At 52.5% G+C, this 21,725-nt stretch overlaps 1 protein-coding gene across 5 annotated transcripts in view; it reads left to right on the top strand.

Moving 5' to 3' along the window:
* Window positions 1–21,725, top strand: part of PTPRN2 (protein tyrosine phosphatase receptor type N2) — a 766,821-nt gene that overhangs the window by 163,280 nt on the left and 581,816 nt on the right. For all 5 annotated transcript variants that reach the window (XM_047094888.1, XM_047094886.1, XM_047094889.1 and 2 more), the window contains one exon: window positions 17,717–17,830. In XM_047094888.1, coding sequence (XP_046950844.1) covers window positions 17,717–17,830 — 114 coding nt within the window. The remainder of the gene's footprint in view (window positions 1–17,716; window positions 17,831–21,725) is intronic.

Here is a 21,725-nt window from a genome sequence, read left to right as displayed (position 1 = left end):
CGTCAGCAGCAAATACGAGGTGACCTGTCCCATCTGAGGAACCACCTTCCAAAGGCCCTTTTGGGCTTGTGAGGACGCCAGGGTCCAATCTTCAGGTCCACACCTGTTTCAGGACCCACTGGAAGGTCACCTGGTCTGACCTTCCCTAGGATGGGTCAGGACTTGGCTGGGCAGCACCTGTGCTGAAATAAGTCTGACTCCAGATTGCAAAGTTCTTGCAAGAACCTGCTCTCCCACGTAGTTACTTTGGTCTCCGAGTCTGAAAACGAGAGGCCAGACCTTGGAGTGTCCCAAATAGTGAGAATTCTTGTCGAGGCATCCACGGACGGCATCCATGTTGTCCTGGTGTGGATGAACGCAGGGTTCACGTCCGCGTCAGAGGGAAGTTCGGTTCAGGTTCACGTTGGTGAGACTCCCACATGAGTGGAGTTGCCCTTGGATGCTCTACTTCTAGATATCTTCCAGGTCCTGGGTTCTGAAAGGACATATCCATCTATTAGTGAAGTTACTTTATATTAAAAACTGTCAGAGAAAGGAAAGCAATTTCACCGGGCTCCTTAGTTAATGAGAGCTGGTTGCACATCAGACACTTTCCTTGGGCCTCTGGGCTCTTGCACAGGCTGCCATTCTTAATCATGTTTTAATTTTCAAATAAATTGCTTTCATTATGCTTTCATTTACAGTTCTATGTGTGCATCACTGCTCATTAATGTTTGTCAGCACTTTGCTGCAGTTGGTTTTTAAATAGCCGTGGCTGCAGTGCGGTAATTAAGGATGATCCATGTTGGTTTACAGGAATCATTCTTTTTTGTGGTCTTTGAGAAAACAACCTAGAGGGTTGCTGAAACTGGGCCTTTCGATAGAAACACTTGAAGGCATGTGAGGACTGTGGCTCTCCTTGACCTTGATCTGGAGAAGAAGGTTTCCATGGTTCCAGCTGGCCCCTTCATCAGAAAGTTCACCTGGTGTGTCTGGCAGGGCTTGGAAGGTGTTCTTTTTGTTCCTGGTGGTTAGCCTCACCAAAGATCTCTTGGCCAACATGAAACCAAATTAAATTGTTTTGTAAATCCACTATTAAAGAACTCATTTCCCCCCAAAGGCTGATCTATCCAGATTGGAAACCAAGATATTTTTAAAGTTAAGTGATGAGCTCTTCTACTGGATATGTTTATTTCTAATGAAATTATTGGGTATTGAGAATGTATTTCAACCTGTGCATGGACCACTTTGGATTGTTGGGGTCCCGGACTGCGGGGTTCTGAGGGATAGCTGCACTGAGAGAGCCTTCCCATCGCTTTGCCTTAAATATTATGGCCCACTGAGTTTACAGGCCTTTCTTCCCATCGCTGTTCCTGAAGTGGGGGCACATCTCTTCTATTCGGTTTCTTATTCATCCACCAAATTTTTTATCACTCTTAAAAAATTGTAGTAAAATACACATAGCAAATTTACCACCTTAACCATTTTTTAAAAGTTTATTTACTTAGAGAGAGGGAGGGGGAGAAGGACAGAGAGAGAAGGAGGGAGAGAGAGAATCCCAAGCAAGTTCTACACTGTCAGTGCGGAGCCTGATGTGGAGCGCGATCCCACGAACTATGAGATCCTGACCTGAGCTGAAATCTGGAGTTGAACACTTAACCTGCTGAGCCACCCAGATGCCCCCCTCCCCCATCTTAACCAGTTTTAAGTGCAGTGTTCAGTGCCATTAAGTGCATTCACATTGTTGTGCAACCATCACCACCACCGTTTCCAGAACTTTCCATCTTCCCAAACTGAGACTCTGTCCCCATTAGACACTAACTCCCCATCCCCCTTCCCCAGCGCCCACCCTCTACTCTCTGTCGCTATGGATCTGGCGGCTCCAGGGACCTCACAGAAGTAGAATCACAGGGCAGTTGTCCTTCTGTGACTGGCTTTGCTCACATAATGAGCATGATGTCCTCCAGGTTCGTCATGCTATAGCGGGTGTCAGGATTTCCCTCCTTTTCAAGGCGGAATGCTTCTCTGTTGTACATCTATACCACATTTGTTCATCCATCCATCTGGCGATGGACATTTGGGTCGTTTCTACCACCTGACTTCTGTGAATGAGGCTGCTGTGAACATAGGTTTTCAAATATCTCTTCAAATCCCTGCTTTAGATTTTGGTAAATTCTTACAAAAATCATTTCCATAGGCCAAGCACTGCAGGAAGTGGGACCCACCCTTCCCTACTGGAAGGAGACAGATGGGCAATTGGATGATTGCAGAATGCAGGGTTCACTGGGCACAGGGAGGGTGGGTGGGTGGGGGGGTTGAAGGCAGAGGAGAGTGAGAGGGACAAGCAGGTCCTCTGTGTTCCCAGCCACCACATGCTGAGGGATGGATCAGGCCCCTGGAACTGGGTGATCAGGACAGTGATGGCTGAAAATCTGCTTGGACTCCAGATAGCAGTAGTTATTCCTAGTAGTTAAAATTTATTTTAAACACACAAGTGTACTTTGTACAGAATTGAATTTCCTATAGGATAAGTTAATATTTTTTAATATAATTTACTGACAAATTAGTTTCCATACAACACCCAGTGCTCATCCCAACAAGTGCCCTCCTCAATGCCCATCACCCACTTTCCTGTCTCCCCCCACCCCCATCAACCCTCAGTTTGTTCAATATTTTGAATACTAAAACTTCCAAGTTCACGTCTCTCTTTGGACTCTCTCTCTCTGAAGTTTATGTTTCTCTTTTTTCTTTTTCTTTTTTAATGTTTATTTACTTTTGAAAGAGACAGAATGCAAGCGGGGAAGGGGCAGAGAGAGAGAGAGAGAGAGAGGGAGAGAGAGAGAGAGAGAATCTGAACCAGGTTCTAGGCTCTGGGCTGTCAGCATAGAGCCCAATGAAGGGCTCGAACCCATGAACCACGAGATCATGACTTGAGCCTAAGTCGGATGCTTAACCGGCTCAGCCACCCAGGCGCCCCTGAAGTGTCTGTTTTTCTAACAATCATGTGATGGGGGAAAGGAAACAAAGGCATCTGTGCTGTTTAGAAGATGACCTTTAGAAAAGGCATTCAGAACCGTTGGCTCTCTGGCCGGCGGGGAGGTGGAGGAGGTGAACAGAGTGGGGGATCTCCTGTACGCCCATCGTGGTCTCCCCTCTGCACCCCCAGTGGGCCCGCACGCTGCTGGGGAAGCGGAGTGGCCGAGGAGCTCCAGCACCTGAATGTTGGCTGTCTGGGCAACCCTCGGCATGTCCTGGATTCGGTGGGCCGTGTTTCCTTGGTGCTGGCGGGCACGCGGGCGTCTCTGATGCCTCTGATGCCACTCTCCAGGCACACGTGTCCGGCTGCTTCCACTGAGAGCGCACAGGCTCGCTAGGCCATGCTGGGTCTGTGTGGCAGGGGGTGTCCTGTGCTTGCATCACCATCTGACCAACAGGCGGAGGACCAGGCTCCCTGTGGGCCAGAGCACAGGCCGGTGCTGCGGGGCTCGGGCCTGGGGGCCGCTCTTGTGGGCAGGCTGGTGGCCGTGCAGCCCCCGTCTAAGGAGGCGCTACTGACGCCGTTACCCCCCGCCCCGGGGCCCGCGGCTTCTCCTTGCACCTCCGCTAGCCCCTCCCCTAGCCCACTCAGGTCCTGCTGTTTCTGTTTCTGCCAGCTTGAGAACAGAGCTGGGGATGAAGTGGGGAGAGGGTCTTGGGTCGGTTGACAAGTAGTTGGGGGCGTCCTTCGGAGGCTCATGGCAGGAGCAGGCCCTGTGGGTTAGCCAGTCTCAAGGCGCTGGGTGTTCCCCGTCTGCTGGGGGCTCAGCTGTGTTCCTCCCCTGGGCTGGGGCGCACATTTTTTGGGTAATTCGGAAGGTGGGACCTTCCACTGTGAGGAGCTACCTCAGGTGTGAGAGTGGAGGGGCCTGGGCCAGGGGAGAGAAGGAAGGAGAGGAGGGGGGGCGCCCAGAGTAAACCGGGTTGAGGAACAAGGGCCCTCGGCTCCCTCCCTCTCCCCGACTCTCCTCTCTCCTGCTCTTTCTGTCTCCCTCTGTCCCCTGCCCCCTCCCACCCCCACCCCCCCTCTGGAAAGCGGGCAAGGGGCTCTCCAGTTGCTGGAATAAGAATGGGTGCAGAGGCGAGTGATGGATGGCTGTTTTTGAGTAACTGTCACCATCCAGATAAGATGAGGGCTAACAGATTCCCTTTTCCCTCATCCCACATAATGTGCCATTTTCGTTCAGTGCTGCTTACAGCCCTCAGTGCCAGGCCTTTCTATTCTTGTCTGAATAGTCAATGGAACGTTCCAGGCTGATAAGAGGAGCGGCCTCCGTTACTTGGCAACGGGCTGGAGCAGAGGGCTGCTGATGGGGAGATTAGCTGCCACAGATAAACTGCCTTTTTTTCCTTCCCTGCTGCTTATCTTTGGACCCACAGCCGACTGCACCAAACATGACAGCCCGCGGAGATTTGGGTGGGGTCTGAGCTCTCGACAGTGAGGTTTGCCGAGTGCCCTCACGCCGGCCTCGGGTGGTCCCCCATCCCCAGCCAGGTCCCTGTCCAGAGAGCCCGACTTCCTGGGGATGCTTGAGTGTGGCCAGGACCTGGAGGTCCGGATCGGCCATAGCTCCCCTGACAGGAAGCAAGGAGCCCGCTCAGCTCATTCTCGGAGGCAGGGTCCCTCCGTCATGTCCAGGAAAAGAAGGGACAACGGTGCTGAAATCCCCAGAGCAGGGCCAATGTGTCTGTCCAGTCTGGGTCAAGGGCAGAGAACCAGAATTAACCCTCGCCTTTGGGACAGAGTCACCACAAGCGAGGACAGCACCTGCCTGCAGCAGAGCTGTGCAAATGGCACACGCGTTGGTGGTTTAGGTTGTGCTTTTTCATCCCGCAACTGCGTCTTTCTCCCAGTAAACTGCCTTTCGCGTCGATGAAATCCCTCAGGGTCCCACTGCTTGGGGGAGCATCTTCCTACCAACAGGCACCGACCTCTGGGTTTTAAAGCCGGAAGCGTGTTCAGATTATCTGGCTCCGGCCTGTAATTTTCACGAACAACCAAACCAGACAAACACCCAACCCCCCAAGACTAGGGGGGCTCAGCAGCAGGTGAAGGTCACCTCATCCGGTGGCCGCAGAGCCGGGCTCCTCCAGGCCAGTCTCCGGAAGGTGCTTTCTGTTTCATGGGAGAAGTCTCAGCACCTGAGAGCCCAGACTGCCCGACGTTGCTCCGGCGCTGCTGCTGCTCCCAACCCTGCAGCTGCTTCAACGTTGTACTTAGAAAGTGAATAATGTCCAGCCAGGATCTTTTTAGGATTGTTTACGCAGCCCAACGCAACGTGTTATCTTTTGACTCCGGCCTCACGTTTTATTGTGTTGTTTCTATTGAAGGAAACTGTGGATGCTAGAATATCCTGGCAGGGCCAGAGCGGGCATGGTGGCCACGGGCGTTGTCTTGGTGGGGAGCGGGGGTATGGGGGCAACCCCCAGTGGGCTGTCCGATCCCTCGCTGCCTTAATTTTCTTGTCTATGAAGCACAAGGGCCTGAATAAAATACACGCTATCATTCTCTTCAGCTCCCAGCAAAAACCCTGTCTATTCTGAAATCACAAGGTGTGATTTGCTCACCTGCTCTCAGGGCCTCGGGATGAGTGTCCCGGAGGTGGCCGGGCCGGGTCCATCCGTTTCAGGAACAGAGCAGAGGACTGGCAGAGCCACATGGCCCGAGATGGTGGAAAGCAGTCAGGAAGGTTAATGTGTCCATTGGAAAATCTATTGCTGTGCTCACCTAGGCGGTGATCTTAAGAGGCGAGCTTTCTTTTCAGGAAAGGCTGTTTTAAGGCTCAGTGTGATCTGTTTTTGCTGACCAACATTGTGCCGGGGATTACCGACACCAGCCCACCCCAGCCTCTCCCCCTGGAAAAGCTCTGGGGCCCAGGACTTCCTATCTGAGTGCTCCAAACCCTGCAGCTGTCAGGCCTCCTCTTCAGGGGTCAGAGGTCAACAAGAAGTTAAAATGCAGCGGTGCATGAGTGGTGGTGTCGTGTAGACCTAATCCTGCTAGGTGTGCAGACCTAAACGCGCTGCAGAAGGAGAAGGAGCCGTTCCAGGGGCGGCTGCAGCGCATCACAGCAGACTGTGGGGTCAGTGCGAGAAGCGCCTTCAGACACCTGCTCGGGGCTGGGAAGCACGCACAGCTCCTCTTCTCAACGCTGAACGTCCCCCTCCTGGGGCTCCTGGCTGTCTCCCCGGCCTGAGTTTAAAGCACTGGATATGAAGGCTCCTGGGTGGTGCAGCAGACCATCCCTGAGATACGTGTGAGTTCTGGAGGCTGATTCCAATGGGTTTGATTGCTGTCTGAAGGGGTCTCCAGAGCCAGGTCCCAGCGTTCACATGTGAGAGGGGCACCGGCAGTCCAGTGAGCCGAGGGCCACGCTGGGAGAGGGGCCGGGCAGCCAGCACCCACGTGGAGCGGACAGAAGTCTTGGCCTGTGTGGGTCAGGTAAGCAAGCGGCTCAGCAGGCCAGAGTTTACCTTCAGCCGGGCCTCCTGCCCCCTGCAGACTGGTACCTTCTGGGGCCTCCTGGCCCCTGCAGACCGGTGCCTTCTGGGGCCTGTCCTGTCCCGGGACTTTCTCAGGGAGGCACAGAACGCCCGGGTCCACTTGGCTGTGCACCTTTGTTGACAGAGTCCTGGGCTCTGGCCCTGTGACCTTCTGAAATGGACAGGTGTGGGAGCTGATAAGGCACAACCCAGCTCAGGCCTGAGACCAGGAGACGGTGTCTTCCGTGGGTTTGTGGGTTCCTGTGTCACTTCAGCACGATCCATTGGCTGACAGAAGACACTGGTGAACAGAGGGGTGTTTGAGGGAAGGACGATTCCAGTAAGGCCCTGGCACGAAGCAGGCACGTGACTTCTCACCAGCGGAGTCTCAGATTCCTGTGGGTTCTCTTCTCCCCAGCGCCTCGCAAATGCCACTGGCGTCCACTCTGTGCATCCCAGCTGTGAGCCTTCGGCTTGTCGTTTGTGCTGAAGTTAAGGAAAAAGGAAAGTGTCGCTGCCGGCAGCACAGCCTCTCCTTCTCTTTCTGGGTGGATTCTATCTGGGGACTCTCTGGTTTTCACTTTTACTTATCCTAGAGCTAGCAGAGTCTGGTTTCCCACATGTGTATGCAATTCCAAATTCTTGTGTGACATTTCAACCAACACTCCAAAGAGTTTCTTGTATTAAATTCCAGGTAGTGTAATTTGTGTTCAAAACCCAGATGCACAGTGTTGCGAGCAGTTACTTAACAATGTGATGTGTAAGCATGTTGATGGGAGGGGGTGCACTTGTTGAGGGGTGGGCACGAAACGGCCCTACCTCACTGTGACTGGAGCCACCGCTCCCCTGTGGAACCAAGAGGCCTTGTAGCAAGGCAGCCTGACCTCGTGCTTTCCAGGTACTTGCAGTTCTGAAGACAGCCTCGTGCCTGCTAGAAGCCCCCTCCCCCGCAGACCGATGGCTCCTCCCATGCAGGTGTGGAAGAGCGGTCAGGAGACCCCGAGGTCCGGGCCTCACAGCCATCCTCAGCTGGACAGCGATAGTAGAGCACCCTGGCCTTGCCTCCTCCAGAAAGCCCTCCCTGATCAGCGTTGACTTTCTCTAGCAGACCAGGCCTGTCTCTGGGCCTTTGCTTCCAGGAACTCAGGTCCTGGTGACCTCTTGATGCCCGTGTGTGTCTCATCAGATGTGAGGGGGTGGTGTTTCCCTGAATCCAAACGGCTGGGCCTGGCTTGTGGACAGAGTGGGCGCCAGATGAATGCTCACTGGTCTGGACTAAATGAAAGTTGAACTAATTCTGATGACCGGAAGTGCCCATGTGCCCCAATGAAAACCCGTCACCCAAACGTGACTGTGTTGTGACCCCAGCAGCAGCTGTAACCGACCTCAGGAGTCCATGCAGCTCCTCTCCCACCTCCCGGTGGAGATGGCCCCTGCCTCGCGGGACACCGTTAACATCTATCCACATCCTCATTGCTCGCTGAGAGTGCCCTGCTTTGTTGTATTCTTTTATTTTTAAATTGCTCTTTGTTAAATTTTTAAACTGAGGGAAAATATATATAATTTAAAATTTGCCATGTTAAGCTTTTTTTTTTAATGTTTATTTATTTTTGAGAGAAAGAGTGCAAGTGGGGGAGGGGCGGAGAGAGAGAGAGAGAGAGAGAGGAGACACAGATTCTGAAGCAGGCTCCAGGCTCCGAGCTGTCAGCAGTGAGCCCGATGCGGGGCTTGAACCCACGAACTGTGAGATCATGACCTGAGCCGAAGTCGGACGCTTAACCGACTGAGCCACCCAGGGCCCCCATGGTAACCCTTATTAAGTGTACAATTCAGTGGCAGTAAGGACACTAGCATCGTCGTGCAGCCAGTACCACCTTTCCTCTCCAGAACTCTGACATTGTGGGCACATTTGTGATACATGGTAACTATCAGGCGCTTTGCCTTTGAATTGATCTCACTGGGAAACATGGAGGCAGCTGAGCAGCGAAGAGTGTTCCTGCCCCTTGTGTCCCGTCAGCCTCGAGCAGGACTGGGAGTGTTCCTGCCCCTTGTGTCCCGTCAGCCTCGAGCGGGACTGGGAGTGTTCCTGCCCCTTGTGTCCCGTCAGCCTCGAGCGGGACTGGGAGTGTTCCTGCCCCTTGTGTCCCGTCAGCCTCGAGCGGGACTGGGAGTGTTCCTGCCCCTTGTGTCCCGTCAGCCTCGAGCGGGACTGGGAGTGTTCCTGCCCCTTGTGTCCCGTCAGCCTCGAGCGGGACTGGGAGTGTTCCTGCCCCTTGTGTCCCGTCAGCCTCGAGCGGGACTGGGAGTGTTCCTGCCCCTTGTGTCCCGTCAGCCTCGAGCGGGACTGGGAGTGTTCCTGCCCCTTGTGTCCCGTCAGCCTCGAGCGGGACTGGGAGTGTTCCTGCCCCTTGTGTCCCGTCAGCCTCGAGCGGGACTGGGAGTGTTCCTGCCCCTTGTGTCCCGTCAGCCTCGAGCAGGACTGGGAGTGTCCAAGCTGTGCGTGGGCGGACCCCCGTGTCTGAGCAAGCAGGGCCGGCTTGAGTGTCTGAAGGGGCAGCCCCAGCATGGTCTGTGGATCTAATCAGGGTAGTTCACAGTTGCCAAAAGTCAGAATCTCCTGCTCACGCCCGTCCCCATTGTGCACCTGGGCTCCGGGCTACCGGAAGGAGCTCTGGGAGGCAGGTGGGCGCCAACCCCATGGCCAGTGTAGGGATGGCACAGCCTTTGGAAGGGCCCTGGACTCTGCCTGTGGCTGTGGGTGGCTTGTCGTGGTGCAGACTCCAAACTGTTGCTGTAGGGGCACCTGGGTGGCTTAGTCGGTTAAACGTCCGACTTCAGCTCAGGTCATTATCTCACGGTTCATGGAGTTGGAGCTCTGCGTCGGGCTCCGTGCTGACAGCTCGGAGCCTGGAGCCTGCTTGGGATTCTGTGTCTCCCTCTCTCTCTGCCCCTCCCCTGCTCTTGTGCTCACTTGCTGTCTCTCAAAAAAAAAAACAAAAACAAAACAAATAAACATTAAATCTGTTGCTGGTATCTGTTGGCTGCAAACAGCCATGTGCTGGTCCGTCTCCCTCCCTCCTCAAACTCCCAGTGGTTGTTTCTTTCTTTTCTTCCGATGTGGGCTCAGGTGACCAAAACGGTGAAGATACCTGGTTTGGCTTCCCCTGCCCTGGCCTGGTGCCGTCACAGCTGCACAAGTGACGGCATGTTAGTAATAAAGGATGTGCAGACTCTAGGCCGGCCTGCCATTTACTGTGTGACCTCGGCAGGTCACACAACCTCTCTGGGCCCTCGTTTTCCCAACAGTGAAAGGAGACCATGACAGTTGAGACCATGGCAGGTTGTCCTGGGATTAACTGAGTTGCGTGTGTAGGAGTGGTACTGGCACATCATAACTGCATGTAAACACGTTAGCTCTTACATCCAGAGTTGACAAACAGGGGACCCAGGGAATTTTGTTAATGAGTTTCAGAACAAGACATTCCATCACTGCAGTGTAACTATTTTCTACGTCAGAAACTGGGACATGTGTACAGAAAGGAAAGCTAATGCTCAGGGTGATGACGGCCAGAAGGCGAAGGGGAACATGACGGAAGAGGCCAGGCAGGGCTCGCAGGCGTCACGGATGCACGCTGTTGGGTTTGAGACCTTGGGCTCCTGCCTCTCTCTGCCTCAGTTTCCAGCTGGTGCAAAATGGGATGGTGGTGTTTCATCAGAGTGTGACGGGGGTTTAGAGTTCTTGCACATAAAAGGCTTAGGAAAGTGCTTGGGGCATAAGCGCTCAGTGGCAGTGACGGGACCGGTTTTATTTATTCTTATTGCCGTCTTCACTGTTCACCCACTGCCCAGCCTGGCTACCAGCCTGGGGCTTATGAGCCACATTTACCTTCCCAGACCGTACCACACTCCTCAGGCGATGGGAGAAGTTGGTCCCCAGTATTCACAGAAGGGGTGGCAGAGCGTCGTCACTCCCGAGCTTGAGGACCGAGGCTGACTCGCAGCTTCCGGACAGCCGGCCCCTCTGTCTGTCCCCGGCCATGCTGTGCACAGAGGCGTCCCTGGGGTCTGATGGGGCAGGTCCTTCCTACATGGCCTGTGGACACCCTGAACAGCATGGTGGGGGGAGGATAAGCTTCTACCTTGGGAGGAGGGGAGAGAGATTAGGGTCCTACAGGACAACAGAGGGGAGGCCAGAAAAAAGGAAAGGGTGCTTTAGCTTGGAACAGCATGACACTGGAGGGCGGGGCTTTTACGCTAGCCTGCCTGAAAGGTGGGTGCAGGCATCTGTCTGCAAGTGAGGGGGGGGTGTCCCTTGGCCTGGTTGTGGCCAGGCAGTCCCCAGTGTGCATGGATGGGTGTAGAAGTCTGTGCACATGTGTGTGCAAGCATGCGAGCTTGTGTGGGTGTCTACATGTGCATGTCACTGACTGCCCTGCCTCCCTGGGGAACACCAGCACCATCTCCAAACTAGGGTCCAGGCAGCTCTGTGGATATGGTTTTTGGCCTGTCTGGGCTTCCCAGGAGCTCCCCCACCAACTGTCCCTGTGAGGATCCTGTGCTGTGGGGAGGTGACCACCAGGGGTCGCTGTTGCTGCTTCATCCTGCTGCCACCTCGGTGCCAAGTTTGATGCAGGGTGCGGGTGAACCAGAACCCGTTTTACAAAATGTAATGTACTTCCTAGATGGCAGCTTATGGGTGCTCAGATACAGCAGGTACACCCACCGTGGGCTCAGGGACTGGGTGCCCCAAAACACATCTCTCTGAGCCTGTGTGCCGTTTCTGAGCACTGGGTTAAATTCCTGGAACGTCCCAGGAGGGCCTTGTGGTCAAACCCCTTACCACTTCCTGTGTTTCCCCTGCAAGCCCCCGGGAGCTGCTTTAGACAGACCCCTGTTCCTTTTGTCCCGTAGGGTTGACCAGCCATTTCACAAGGTGCATGAATGCATTTATTGTTTACTGTATGCAGTATTTTGAGAAACTAAATGTATGTCACAGGCCATTGTTTCTATGATTATGGAAAGAGGCAAGCTGATCCCTGGGCTAGACCTCCTGAAAGCTCTTGTTTTTACCCCTGCAAGGAGATTCTGCATACGGATGATTTACTGTATGTTTCTCTCCTGCCCCATAATTATTTTAATGCCACCTCTGGCACACCCTCACTTGCAAAGACTTTATAACTGTGACACCTTTTCTGCCGATCCCTTCTAGCTCCAAAATCAAGAATATTGTTCTTAGGGTTTCCAGCGAACAAAGATAATACGTTTGCACATGCATATTATTTACATGAATAAACTATTTACACAAATTATTGAACAGGTATGTGCTTTGCAATAATTTCTAAACGTGCCCTAAACTAATTATCCCACTCTGAAAATCTAAATAAGGTGATCACATTGTGTTTGTGAATTACCTAGTCCCATTATCTCTTCCCAAAGAAATAATGAAGAAATGTAAAAAAGATGCATAAAAAAATAAAAAACAGGGACAGACAGAAAAATAAGAGAGGATTGAATATGATGGGTGCAAAGAAAATGGTTACTTCCTTAAAAAAAAATACCGCCAGAGCCTGCACAACAAGATCAGAGATGTGACGAGAACAGCCGGTGACCAACAAGAGGGTAGAAGGTAGAGGGTGGGTGGGTCCTGTCCTGGGGTCTGGGGGATTCCTCCCCTGTCTGGGCCTTTACGAAGAGACACTGACGATGCTATGAGGGACGTTTCTCAGCAGGTGTACAATGTAGACTCCACAGGCTTTTTTTCAGGATGCCCTTTAACGCAAGCCTGAGGTGAGTTGCGTGACGGGCGCTGAGCAGAGATGGTTCTCTCCAAGAGAGACCTAAGCCCACCCGCTCAAGCCCACAGCCGCGTGGTAGTCTGACCTGCTGGTCTGGCTCATTCTCTGAGAGGCCTGCCCTCTGCAGTCCCCAGAGCCACAGCATCCTGAGAGTAAAGGCCAGCATCTCTGAACATGAACATGCCTTCCCCAGAGCAGAGGTCCTCCACGTGTGAGGCTGGGGATGGATGAGCTGGGGGAGGACCAGTGCTCTGAGCCTGCGCGGAGTTAGAGGGGAAGGAGGTGCCGTGTTTGCTGAGAGCACGGAGGAGCACCCCCTCATCTGCGGGCTCCACCACGAGCCCCCTGGGTTTGTTCTCAGCGATCCCTGGTCCTGCCTCCAGCCGGGTCATGTGCTGGGACTTGTGCACTTCTAAATCAGTGTGAGTTCCAGCGAATTAGGATTCTAGTTGATGGTGGTATACATTTCTGTGGGCATCTCAGCTTTTCAAAAGTGTTTCTTTGTTTTGAGAGAGCGAGAGCGAGCAGGGGAAAGGCAGAGCGGGAGAGGGAGAGAGACTCCCAGGCAGACTCCACACTATCAGCACAGAGGCTGACACGGGACTCGAACCCATAAACTGTGAGATCATGACCTGAGCTGAAATTGAGACGCTTAACCGACTGAGCTGCTCAGGCGCCACTCAGCTTTTTTTTCAGGCAAGTGGAAAAACACCAGTTAATCGGTCACAAATATTTATTGAACCTACAGCGGGTGCAGAGTAGTGTCAGATATGGGAGCTCTAAGAGGCGTAGCTCTGGTGCCTGCCTTCCAGGAGCCCATGGTGCCTGGAGGTGAGAGGAGAATGTCAGTGCCAGAGGGATGTGGAGATGTGTGTGCACACAGGTGTGCACACGTGTGTCCTATGCAGCCTGGGGACATGCACAGCCCCACAGACCGAGGGAGTAGTGAATTCTGGAACGCCGGTCCAGGAGGAGGGCACAGCCACAGGCCTGCATCAGTGTTCAGGGGACAGTGATGTTGATGAGTGAAAATGACTTCTTCCTGTGGGAATAATGCTCCAAGGAATACTGGTTAAAACAAAGGCACAGACATTATGAACAAGCTGTTTTTTTCACATTCTTCAAAAAAAAAAAAAAAAACCCAGCAAAGAAATCATCAAGGTCTCTCTTTCTAACAGGAGAAACCCACTGCCCAGTTGTAGTTGGCCGTCTGGTCAGTGACACTCAGCTGGGACAGCAGCAGCTATTTTCCGAGGATTGCAAACATCCCTTGTTTTTCTGTTTAAAAGCGTGTAGTCTCTGGTTTCCTGAAGCAGTGGAGACCCAGTCTTCTGCTCTGCAAAATGAGGAGGGGGATTGTCATCTCAGAAATTTGGTCTTGGGGACAGCCGTCAGCAAGTTTGGGGATTTTAAGCACAGTCCATGATTCTGTGGTTGCTGTGGTTACTGCCCACAGAGGTCTGGGAGGTGGCCTCCCCATGGAAGGATGCAGTGTCACTTGATTGGGGGCCATTGGGTCACCTCTCCCAGCTGGCAGCAAGACAGCTTTGTTTCTGCTTTGGAAAAACACATGTTCCATGGGATGTCCCTCGGAATATTTCCTTGAACCCCAGAGGCTTTCTGTGCCGTGGACTCGTGGAAGGGGCTGGCCTACAGCTGGGTGGCATTGGTGTCCTACGGGTTCACTTCTGAAAAGACTGTGGATCTGTCCTGCTCTCTTACTTCTATGGTGACCCTCCTCGCTGAGCCACCCTCCCCTGGACAGGCAGCTCACCCCTTGGCTCCTGGCAAAATGCAAAACCTGCCTGGAAGGTGCCAGAAGCTCCTGGAGAAGGGCTGAACCTCTCCGTGCCCTCAGGCTCTGCACGCACCGCTGACTCGCTCCGCATCTGGGAGCTCAGTGCCTTGGTCCCAGAGCTCTAGCGACCGGACGCTTCCTGTCCTCCACAGAGCCTGCTCCCCTGCCTAGATGTCCCTGCCAGCCCTAGGTAGGCAGCCCCTTTCTGTAAATGTTGGAGCCCAACCGGCTGCTACTTTCCTGGGGTCTTTATGTGTCAGATGAGGTCAGTGCCCCGTCTTTGTGCTGCCCCGGAGCATGTCCCTCTGTAGCCTGTACCACAGTTACAAGTGAGTAGTTTGCGTGTCCACTTCTGCCCCGGATGCATGTCCCACCGCTATCCCACCTGTCCAGCAGGGGGGACATCAGAGCAGGGCGTGCGTTTCCTGAGGTTGGAGGGTGAGGCCGAGCAGTGTGGGCAGGGACGGAATCCACTCCTTAGGATGGGGATGGCACTGCAGATACACAGCATTACGGGGCTGGAAATTAGGAGAAGGTGTGGATGAGAGTGTACACACAGTCATCCAGAGGAAACAGAGAAAAAGGTAGTGAAGTTGTTTATTGAGAAATAAATAAGGAAATCAGGTTTCTGGTAGGGAGGTATTAACATATCTGTTTCCTAGATGAATTTATGATGTTGGAATGGCTGTATCCTTGGGTTCTCACACAGTGTGGCCGCTAGACAAATGGCAGGGCTGTCTATGTGTATACGTGTATGGACATACACACAGCACACATGTCACGTGTACACAACACACATGCAAAGGCATGTGCACGTAACACTTGTAGACGCACACGCAAACACATACACGTGGACACAAGCACACACAGTATACACACATGTAGATGCACATATGTACACACACCAACACGTGTGTCTGCACAGTACTGTGTAGCTAAAAATAAATCTGTGTATAAATTGGACCTATAGAGTTCACACCAGTGTGGTTCAAGGGTCAACTGTATATGCCATTCTGGAAAAGACACAACTTTGGAGACCGTAAAATGGTCAATGGTTGCCAGGGGTGAGAGGCGTGGAGGGGTGAACAGGGGGAGCACAGAGGATTTTCAGGGCAGTGACACTACCCTGCGTGACACTATAATGGTGAGCACGTGCCGCTGTGCTTTTGTCCAAACCCATCGGTGTACAACACCGAGAATGACCCTGATGTGAACTACAGACTTTGGGTGATAAAGAGGCATCACTGTAGGCTCATTGGTTGTGGCAAATGTACCACTCAGGCTGGGGGCTGTTGGTTTGCATATGTGAGGGCAGGAGGTATATGGGGACTCTCTGTACCTGCCCTTCAACTTTGCTGTGAACCTAAAACTGCTTTAAAAAATAAAGTTTAGGGGCGCCTGGGTGGCGCAGTCGGTTAAGCGTCCGACTTCAGCCAGGTCACGATCTCGCAGTCTGTGAGTTCGAGCCCCGTGTTGGGCTCTGGGCTGATGGCTCAGAGCCTGGAGCCTGTTTCCGATGCTGTGTCTCCCTCTCTCTCTGCCCCTCCCCCGTTCATGCTCTGTCTCTCTCTGTCCCAAAAATAAATAAAGGTTGAAAAAAAAATAAAGTTTATTTAAAGGATAAAGTTTAAAGAAATGTACTGGGGAAAGCTCTGCCCTGCCTCATCAGCAAGGCTGTAGTCTAGGGGCAAAGAGAATCAATGGTTGGTTTAGTTTCAACATTTAAATCATTAAAACCAAATGACTAGCTAAAACTAAACCTAATTTTAAAAGCACAAAAATACTATGTATTATATTATATATATATGTGTTTCAAGTATATAGTCGAGAGAGACATTTCAAGAAAATCCAATAATTATTTTTCCAAGAATATATTTACCACGTTGTGTGGCACAAACCAACTTTCAAGGGTGAAGCCATTTATACTTCAGAGGGACTTAATTTACTTGGGATGTTCCAAAATAGATAGGAAATGTCTTTGGCCATTTTTCACTGATGAGGACCTTAGCAGGTCACGACGCTCAACTGTAAAATGTGGGGTCAGCCCATCTTAATGCTCCTCCCAGTCTCTACATGTTACAATTCTACTTTCGAGATACTCCATTTGTAAAGTGAAATGAGAGTTTCAGGTACATTATAGAGAGTTCTTAGCTTTTCTCTTAGCCTCCGTCTCCTCCCTGCCCCCTCGTCCTTCCCCACATGAACACGCCATCCACAGGCACAGGGTTCTTCGCACAAGGCAAAATCAAAAGAACGGGGACACTTGCTGTCTGTGTTCACGTGGAGCAGATTGCCTGTCTCACTGGGTAGTGGCAGGGAGATGAGACCCTCCCTCCAAGAGAACTGTGACTGGGAATCACTGTGGCCGGAGATGGCCGTTGTGTTAAGTGAGTCACTCAGACAGAGGGGCGGTGCCATAGGGTGGAGGTGACCCGCAGAGCTCCGCACGGCCGAGGTGACCCACAGAGGTGACCGGCAGAGGTGCCCAGTAGAGCCCTGTGCGGGGGGCGGGGCCGGCAGAAGGGTCTGACTTTTCTGCATGGCCGTGGTGTGCCCGGAATGAGCAGCTGTGCTGGCTGTGTCCCCTGCTGTGCAAAGTCCCATAGAAATCCACGACATGCTCTCCATACTTAGGATGATTTTCTGCCGATCACAGAGCGCCATCCGTCTTAAGCACATATGGGACATCAGACCCGTAATCACTGAGTCAGCCTGGCACTGGGCGAACGTGTCTCTGACGATTAAACTTGTTGCACTTGAAGGCTTTTCCTCGGCTACACTTCGTGCAGTGAGACTGTTGTGAACAATAAGGGAAGTGTTTCCCCCTCCATCCGGGCCTGAAGCTGCAGATGGCCGCCTGGCCCTTGAATTAGTCTTTTGTGTGTACGAAGGACAGTAATTTGGATGTTTGAACCCCCTACAGGAAGCTTATTTCAAAGTGAACAATTTGCCGAATAAAGACTAACTGGGGCCTAAATTAACTGGAGGGTGTGGTTTGAAAAGATGTTGATGAGCAGAGTGTGTCATTTTAGACAGATGGAACAGACTAGATAAATTGTGCCCGTTAGTCTCTCTTGTTCTGGAAGCACCTTGAGCAGCCTCACTGCCGTTCCCGCATCTGCCCCCGTTTGCCAGCCTGCGTGGCAGGTACTTCCACGATCCTCAGGCTTCCACAAATTCATATTTGTATTTCCTGGGTGTTCTGTTTCTCATCTGGAAAACCGATCCTGAGTACTATTGGCTTTTTTGTCACAGGGCTGTCAGAAGCAAAGCTTCAAGTCAGAAAGGTGAAAGCCAGGGGCAGGAAATTACAAAAAGTGAGTGGCGGGGGTGGCGAGGGGGGAAGGGATGAGAAAGTAGAAGAGAAAATGCCAGCTACTCTGAATTCACGTCCTTTTCTCTATACCTTTGGAATTGTGTTTTTTATCATGCTCTTCTATTTAAATAAACCATTACTTTCCAAGTGCTTCTGACTTATGATAGTGTTTTGATGACTTTCTAAAGCCGTGTTCCAAAGCCTCACCACAGTGCATAATTAGAATATATTGCAAGGATGTGTGTAATGCCTTTCTTCTCTCTGAAAATGAAATGTCACTTTTTCTTCTCTGCTTCCCTTTTCTCACAGATGGAGTGTTTGGAAGGTGCCAGAAGGTTCCAGCAGTAGACACACACCGCTATGAAGTGTCACCGGCGGTTCTGCAGCACCTGGCAGCCACCTTGCAGAAGCTCTCCCGAACAGGTAGGCAGGTGTGGGCCAAACTGTCCTGTCCTGGGCTGCTGGCCCGAGCTGCCTTTGCACCCAGCGTTCAGCAGGTGCTTTGCTTCTCCTTAAAGATCATGGGCCTCTTAGATCGGGGGGACCAGTGCTGAGATAGAAGAGGGCTAGGAGCAGGCAGCCTTACTCCTAGAAGGTTCCAGCGGGGGTTCCCTTCGTGGGCTAGAGGTGGCCCTAGATGCTGCCGGGCGTCCGGGAACCACAGCAGTTTGACGGTGCTTCAGAGAGTAGGAGAGACACCTACAGGTCACGTGACAGAGACGCCAGGCCTCGGACCAGCCCCCCTCAGCCATGTGCAAGCCAGCCACTGATCGACCCCCAGAAAGTCAGTTTGCCTCTAAATACTGTCATCATGCAAGTTTTTGTTATACAGGAGCTTCCTGTTACCTGTTTACTTCACAGGGGTGCTAAGAAGATAGTTTTAAAAATATGCTAAGTGAAATAAGTCAGGTAGACAGAGAAAGACGCATATCATAAGATTTCACTCATGTGGAATTTGAGAAACTTAGATGATCATAGGGGAAGGGAAGGAAAAATAAGATAAAAACAGAGGGGGAGGTAAACCCTAAGAGACTCTTAAGTACGGAGAACAAACTGAGGGGTGCTGGCGAGAGGAGGGTGGGGGGTGGGCTAGATGGGTGATGCGCAGTGAGGAGGGCACGTGTTGGGATGAGCACTGGCTGTCGTATGTAAGTGATGAGTCACTGGGTTCCACTCCTGAAGCCGAGACCACGCTGTATGTTAGCTAACTTCAGAATAGAAATCATTACAATGACTCAGATATTATTATACACATAATTATCACATACGTAATTTATATTATGTATATAATTTTTTTTTAATTTTTTTTTTCAACGTTTATTTATTTTTGGGACAGAGAGAGACAGAGCATGAACGGGGGAGGGGCAGAGAGAGAGGGAGACACAGAATCGGAAACAGGCTCCAGGCTCCGAGCCATCAGCCCAGAGCCCAACGCGGGGCTCGAACTCACGGACCGCGAGATCGTGACCTGGCTGAAGTCGGACGCTTAACCGACTGCGCCACCCAGGCGCCCCTGTGCATTTATTTTTAAGAGAGAGAGGGAGCACGGGGAAGGGGCAGAGAGACAAAGAGAATCTCAGGCAGGCTCTGCAATTTGAGCGCAGAGCCCAACGTGGGGCTCGAACCCATGAACTGTGAGATTATGGTCTGAGCCTAAATCAAGAGTCGAATGCTTAGCCGACTGCGCCACCCGGGCGCCCCTATAATTTTTGAAATAGAGGGGGAAGCTGCATCGGCATGCTTAGCATTACTATGCCCTGTTCCTACTACGGCAGTAAAGCCCTGTTTCCTGTGCCCTCGGAGCCTGGACAGGAGGCCCACTTGCCAACACAACACCTTGGTGTCAGGTGAGGGTCAGGGTGAAGCTCCTGGAGGGTGAAATTCGCACGTCTCGTGGTCAGGACCTAAAATGGCCCCGCTGGGGGCCCAGGCCTGGAAGGAGGGACCAGGAGAGGAACATGGACCTGAGTCCATACGTTCTTTCTACATCATATCCCACAGAGCTTATCAGTGGCTCCATCAAGAAAAAAGTCTGTGGTCCAGTAGGTTTGGGAAACATTACTTGCTCCTTTCCTCCTTTTGAATGTTCGTGATGCATGCTGGTTCGTGACCATGCCGGAGAGTTCTGCAGTGAAGAATTACATTCATTCATTCGCTCCGAGTCATTGGACTATGGCACCCTTTCTCCCCAGGACACTAACTGTCCCAGGTTCAGGCAGGGAAGCAGAACCGCTAGGAGACCGCGTGTGCGATCAGTTACAGGGAGTTGGTCGTGTGCAGTCACGGGCGATGACGGAGCGTGTCTACCACACTGCTGTCTTTGGTCTGGAGCCTGAGTCTGCAGGGCAGGCAGTGGGAAGGGACCATGGGTGTGAGGTGAGAGGTCGAGGACAAGGACGGACAGGAGCCCATGACCGTTCTCGTGGCCCTGACCTTGGTGATGAGGTGTCCTGCGAAAGTCAGCCCCTCGTCAGGATGCCGAACGTGCACGGTTCCCAGAAGCTGGATGGGACCCTGGGGGAAAGGGCAGTTGCTGGCAGCTGCTTACAGATCCGAGTGAGTGGACAGAGGGCCAACAACGTGTGTGAGCTGTAAGACGGCCGTGGTCATACAACACTTAGTTCATAGTAACCGAATTGTGTGGTGGCTCGGTGGCCTGTGGCCAAGCGTTCATTCTTGACTAAGGTATAGTAGCAGCCAAAAGCGGTTTCTTGAAAGGAGAGTGGTTATCTGCAGAGATGTGTGTGTGCTCCCAAGCCCTAAGGGTGTGCTCTGTGATTTGCCTCTGGGGCCTTCCGAAGGGCCAAGCGGCATCCGAGTCTGGTGTGCAGGTGTCTTAGCCACATATGTGGGTAGTTGCTACTTCTTCCCTATTAGGTCCAATCAGCATAATTTCTAAATTTACTGATGTCCCATGCATGATGCTGTGTGGACAGAACTAAGTAAGGCCCCGGTGGACCAGATAATGACAGTGGTTGGGGGGTTGGGACACCTGTCATATAGCACAGTGCAGGTGTGACAGGGGGCTGGAGGGTTGATACACCTGTGACATAGCACAGTGCAGGCATGTTGCTGACCTCAGCAGGTGAGAGCAGACAGCTTCTGTTGGTCTTAAGTATGGGTGTAGAGACAGCGGTCACCAGACTAACAGCTGCGTCGCGGGCACCATGGCTGTGCTGACTCCTCCATCAGCGGGGCCACCTTTGCAACAGCAGCACCACTCGGAGTCACCACCAGGTTAAGTTCATGATAATCCACTGTCCTTTCCCACAATCCACCTCTCTGGGCACAGGCCAAGGAGGAGAGTTGAAAGGGGCGTGGTGTCAGTCACCTCCCCTGCATCCTTCAAGTCCTTGACGGTGGCACTAATCTCCCACTAACCATGCCCTCCAGGGAGGCCGTATCGCTTTTGGTACAAGGTTTTATATCCAGAGGCTGTCCTCGGGCCTCTCCCACCAGAATAGCCCTGGATCTGCCAGTCAGGGAATCAGTGTGGGGGACCTGCCAGCCCCTGAGTGTGTCCACTCCAGAGCTGGGGGAATGACGACAGAGTGAGTGCGATCACCTGGCCTCTGTAAGCCCCTGCTCTGACTGGGGGGCCACAGTGATGTTCGGGTTTTTCTGCTATTAGCGTCAGTTCAGAGTCAGTGTTTGATAGCCACTGAAGACTCTCACTATCTCCTTTTCCCTTGGTACACACTCATCCTGGCACAAGGGCGCAGGTCCCTCTGGGGAAGGCCAGGAGAAGGAATCACTGTATGAATTGCTGACTTGTGTACCCTTCAGGGACTCTGCCCCAACCCTGCAGCTTCATTCCTGGGGCTCTACTCTATGACCTGGGATTGTGCCACGTCTGGAAGTTGTTTGAAGGGCTGTGACTCTGTGTTGGTGATTCAAGCCAGACCTCAGTTCTGTAGATCTGGAACTTTCCTGCTTATGCAGGACCCTAAGACTCTTGGAGGCCTGTCTGTCTATTCCAGTGGTAGGAGCAGTCTGCTCACCTAATCAGTGACAACGGTCTTCTGCTTGCTGCTTTGTGGTGACCACATCCATCTGTCCTTAGCTCTTACACGCGCCCCCTTGGCCCTTGCCACCTCAAGATCCCGTCGTCCCCTCTGCACTTAGGGATCCCAGGTTGAGGAGAGCTCTCCCACGGTACTTTCTGACCTGAGGGGGCATCAGCACAGAGCTCTTCAAGGGCGCTGGGGCACTCTTCTAAACTCGTCTCTCATAGTCTTGGGGAAAGGCATAGCCTCTCGACCCTCCTGAGGTCATTAGCAGGCCTTACATGGCAACCCACTCCAGGGTCCCAATTTCC

The sequence above is a fragment of the Lynx rufus genome, unplaced genomic scaffold (genome assembly GCF_022079265.1).
Source record: "Lynx rufus isolate CCGP_SWC_20201006 ecotype Redwood Valley unplaced genomic scaffold, mLynRuf1.p SCAF_4, whole genome shotgun sequence".
Lineage (NCBI taxonomy): Eukaryota > Metazoa > Chordata > Mammalia > Carnivora > Felidae > Lynx > Lynx rufus.
Note: the sequence above shows the minus strand (reverse complement) of the source record. Positions and strands in the feature narration are given on the sequence as shown.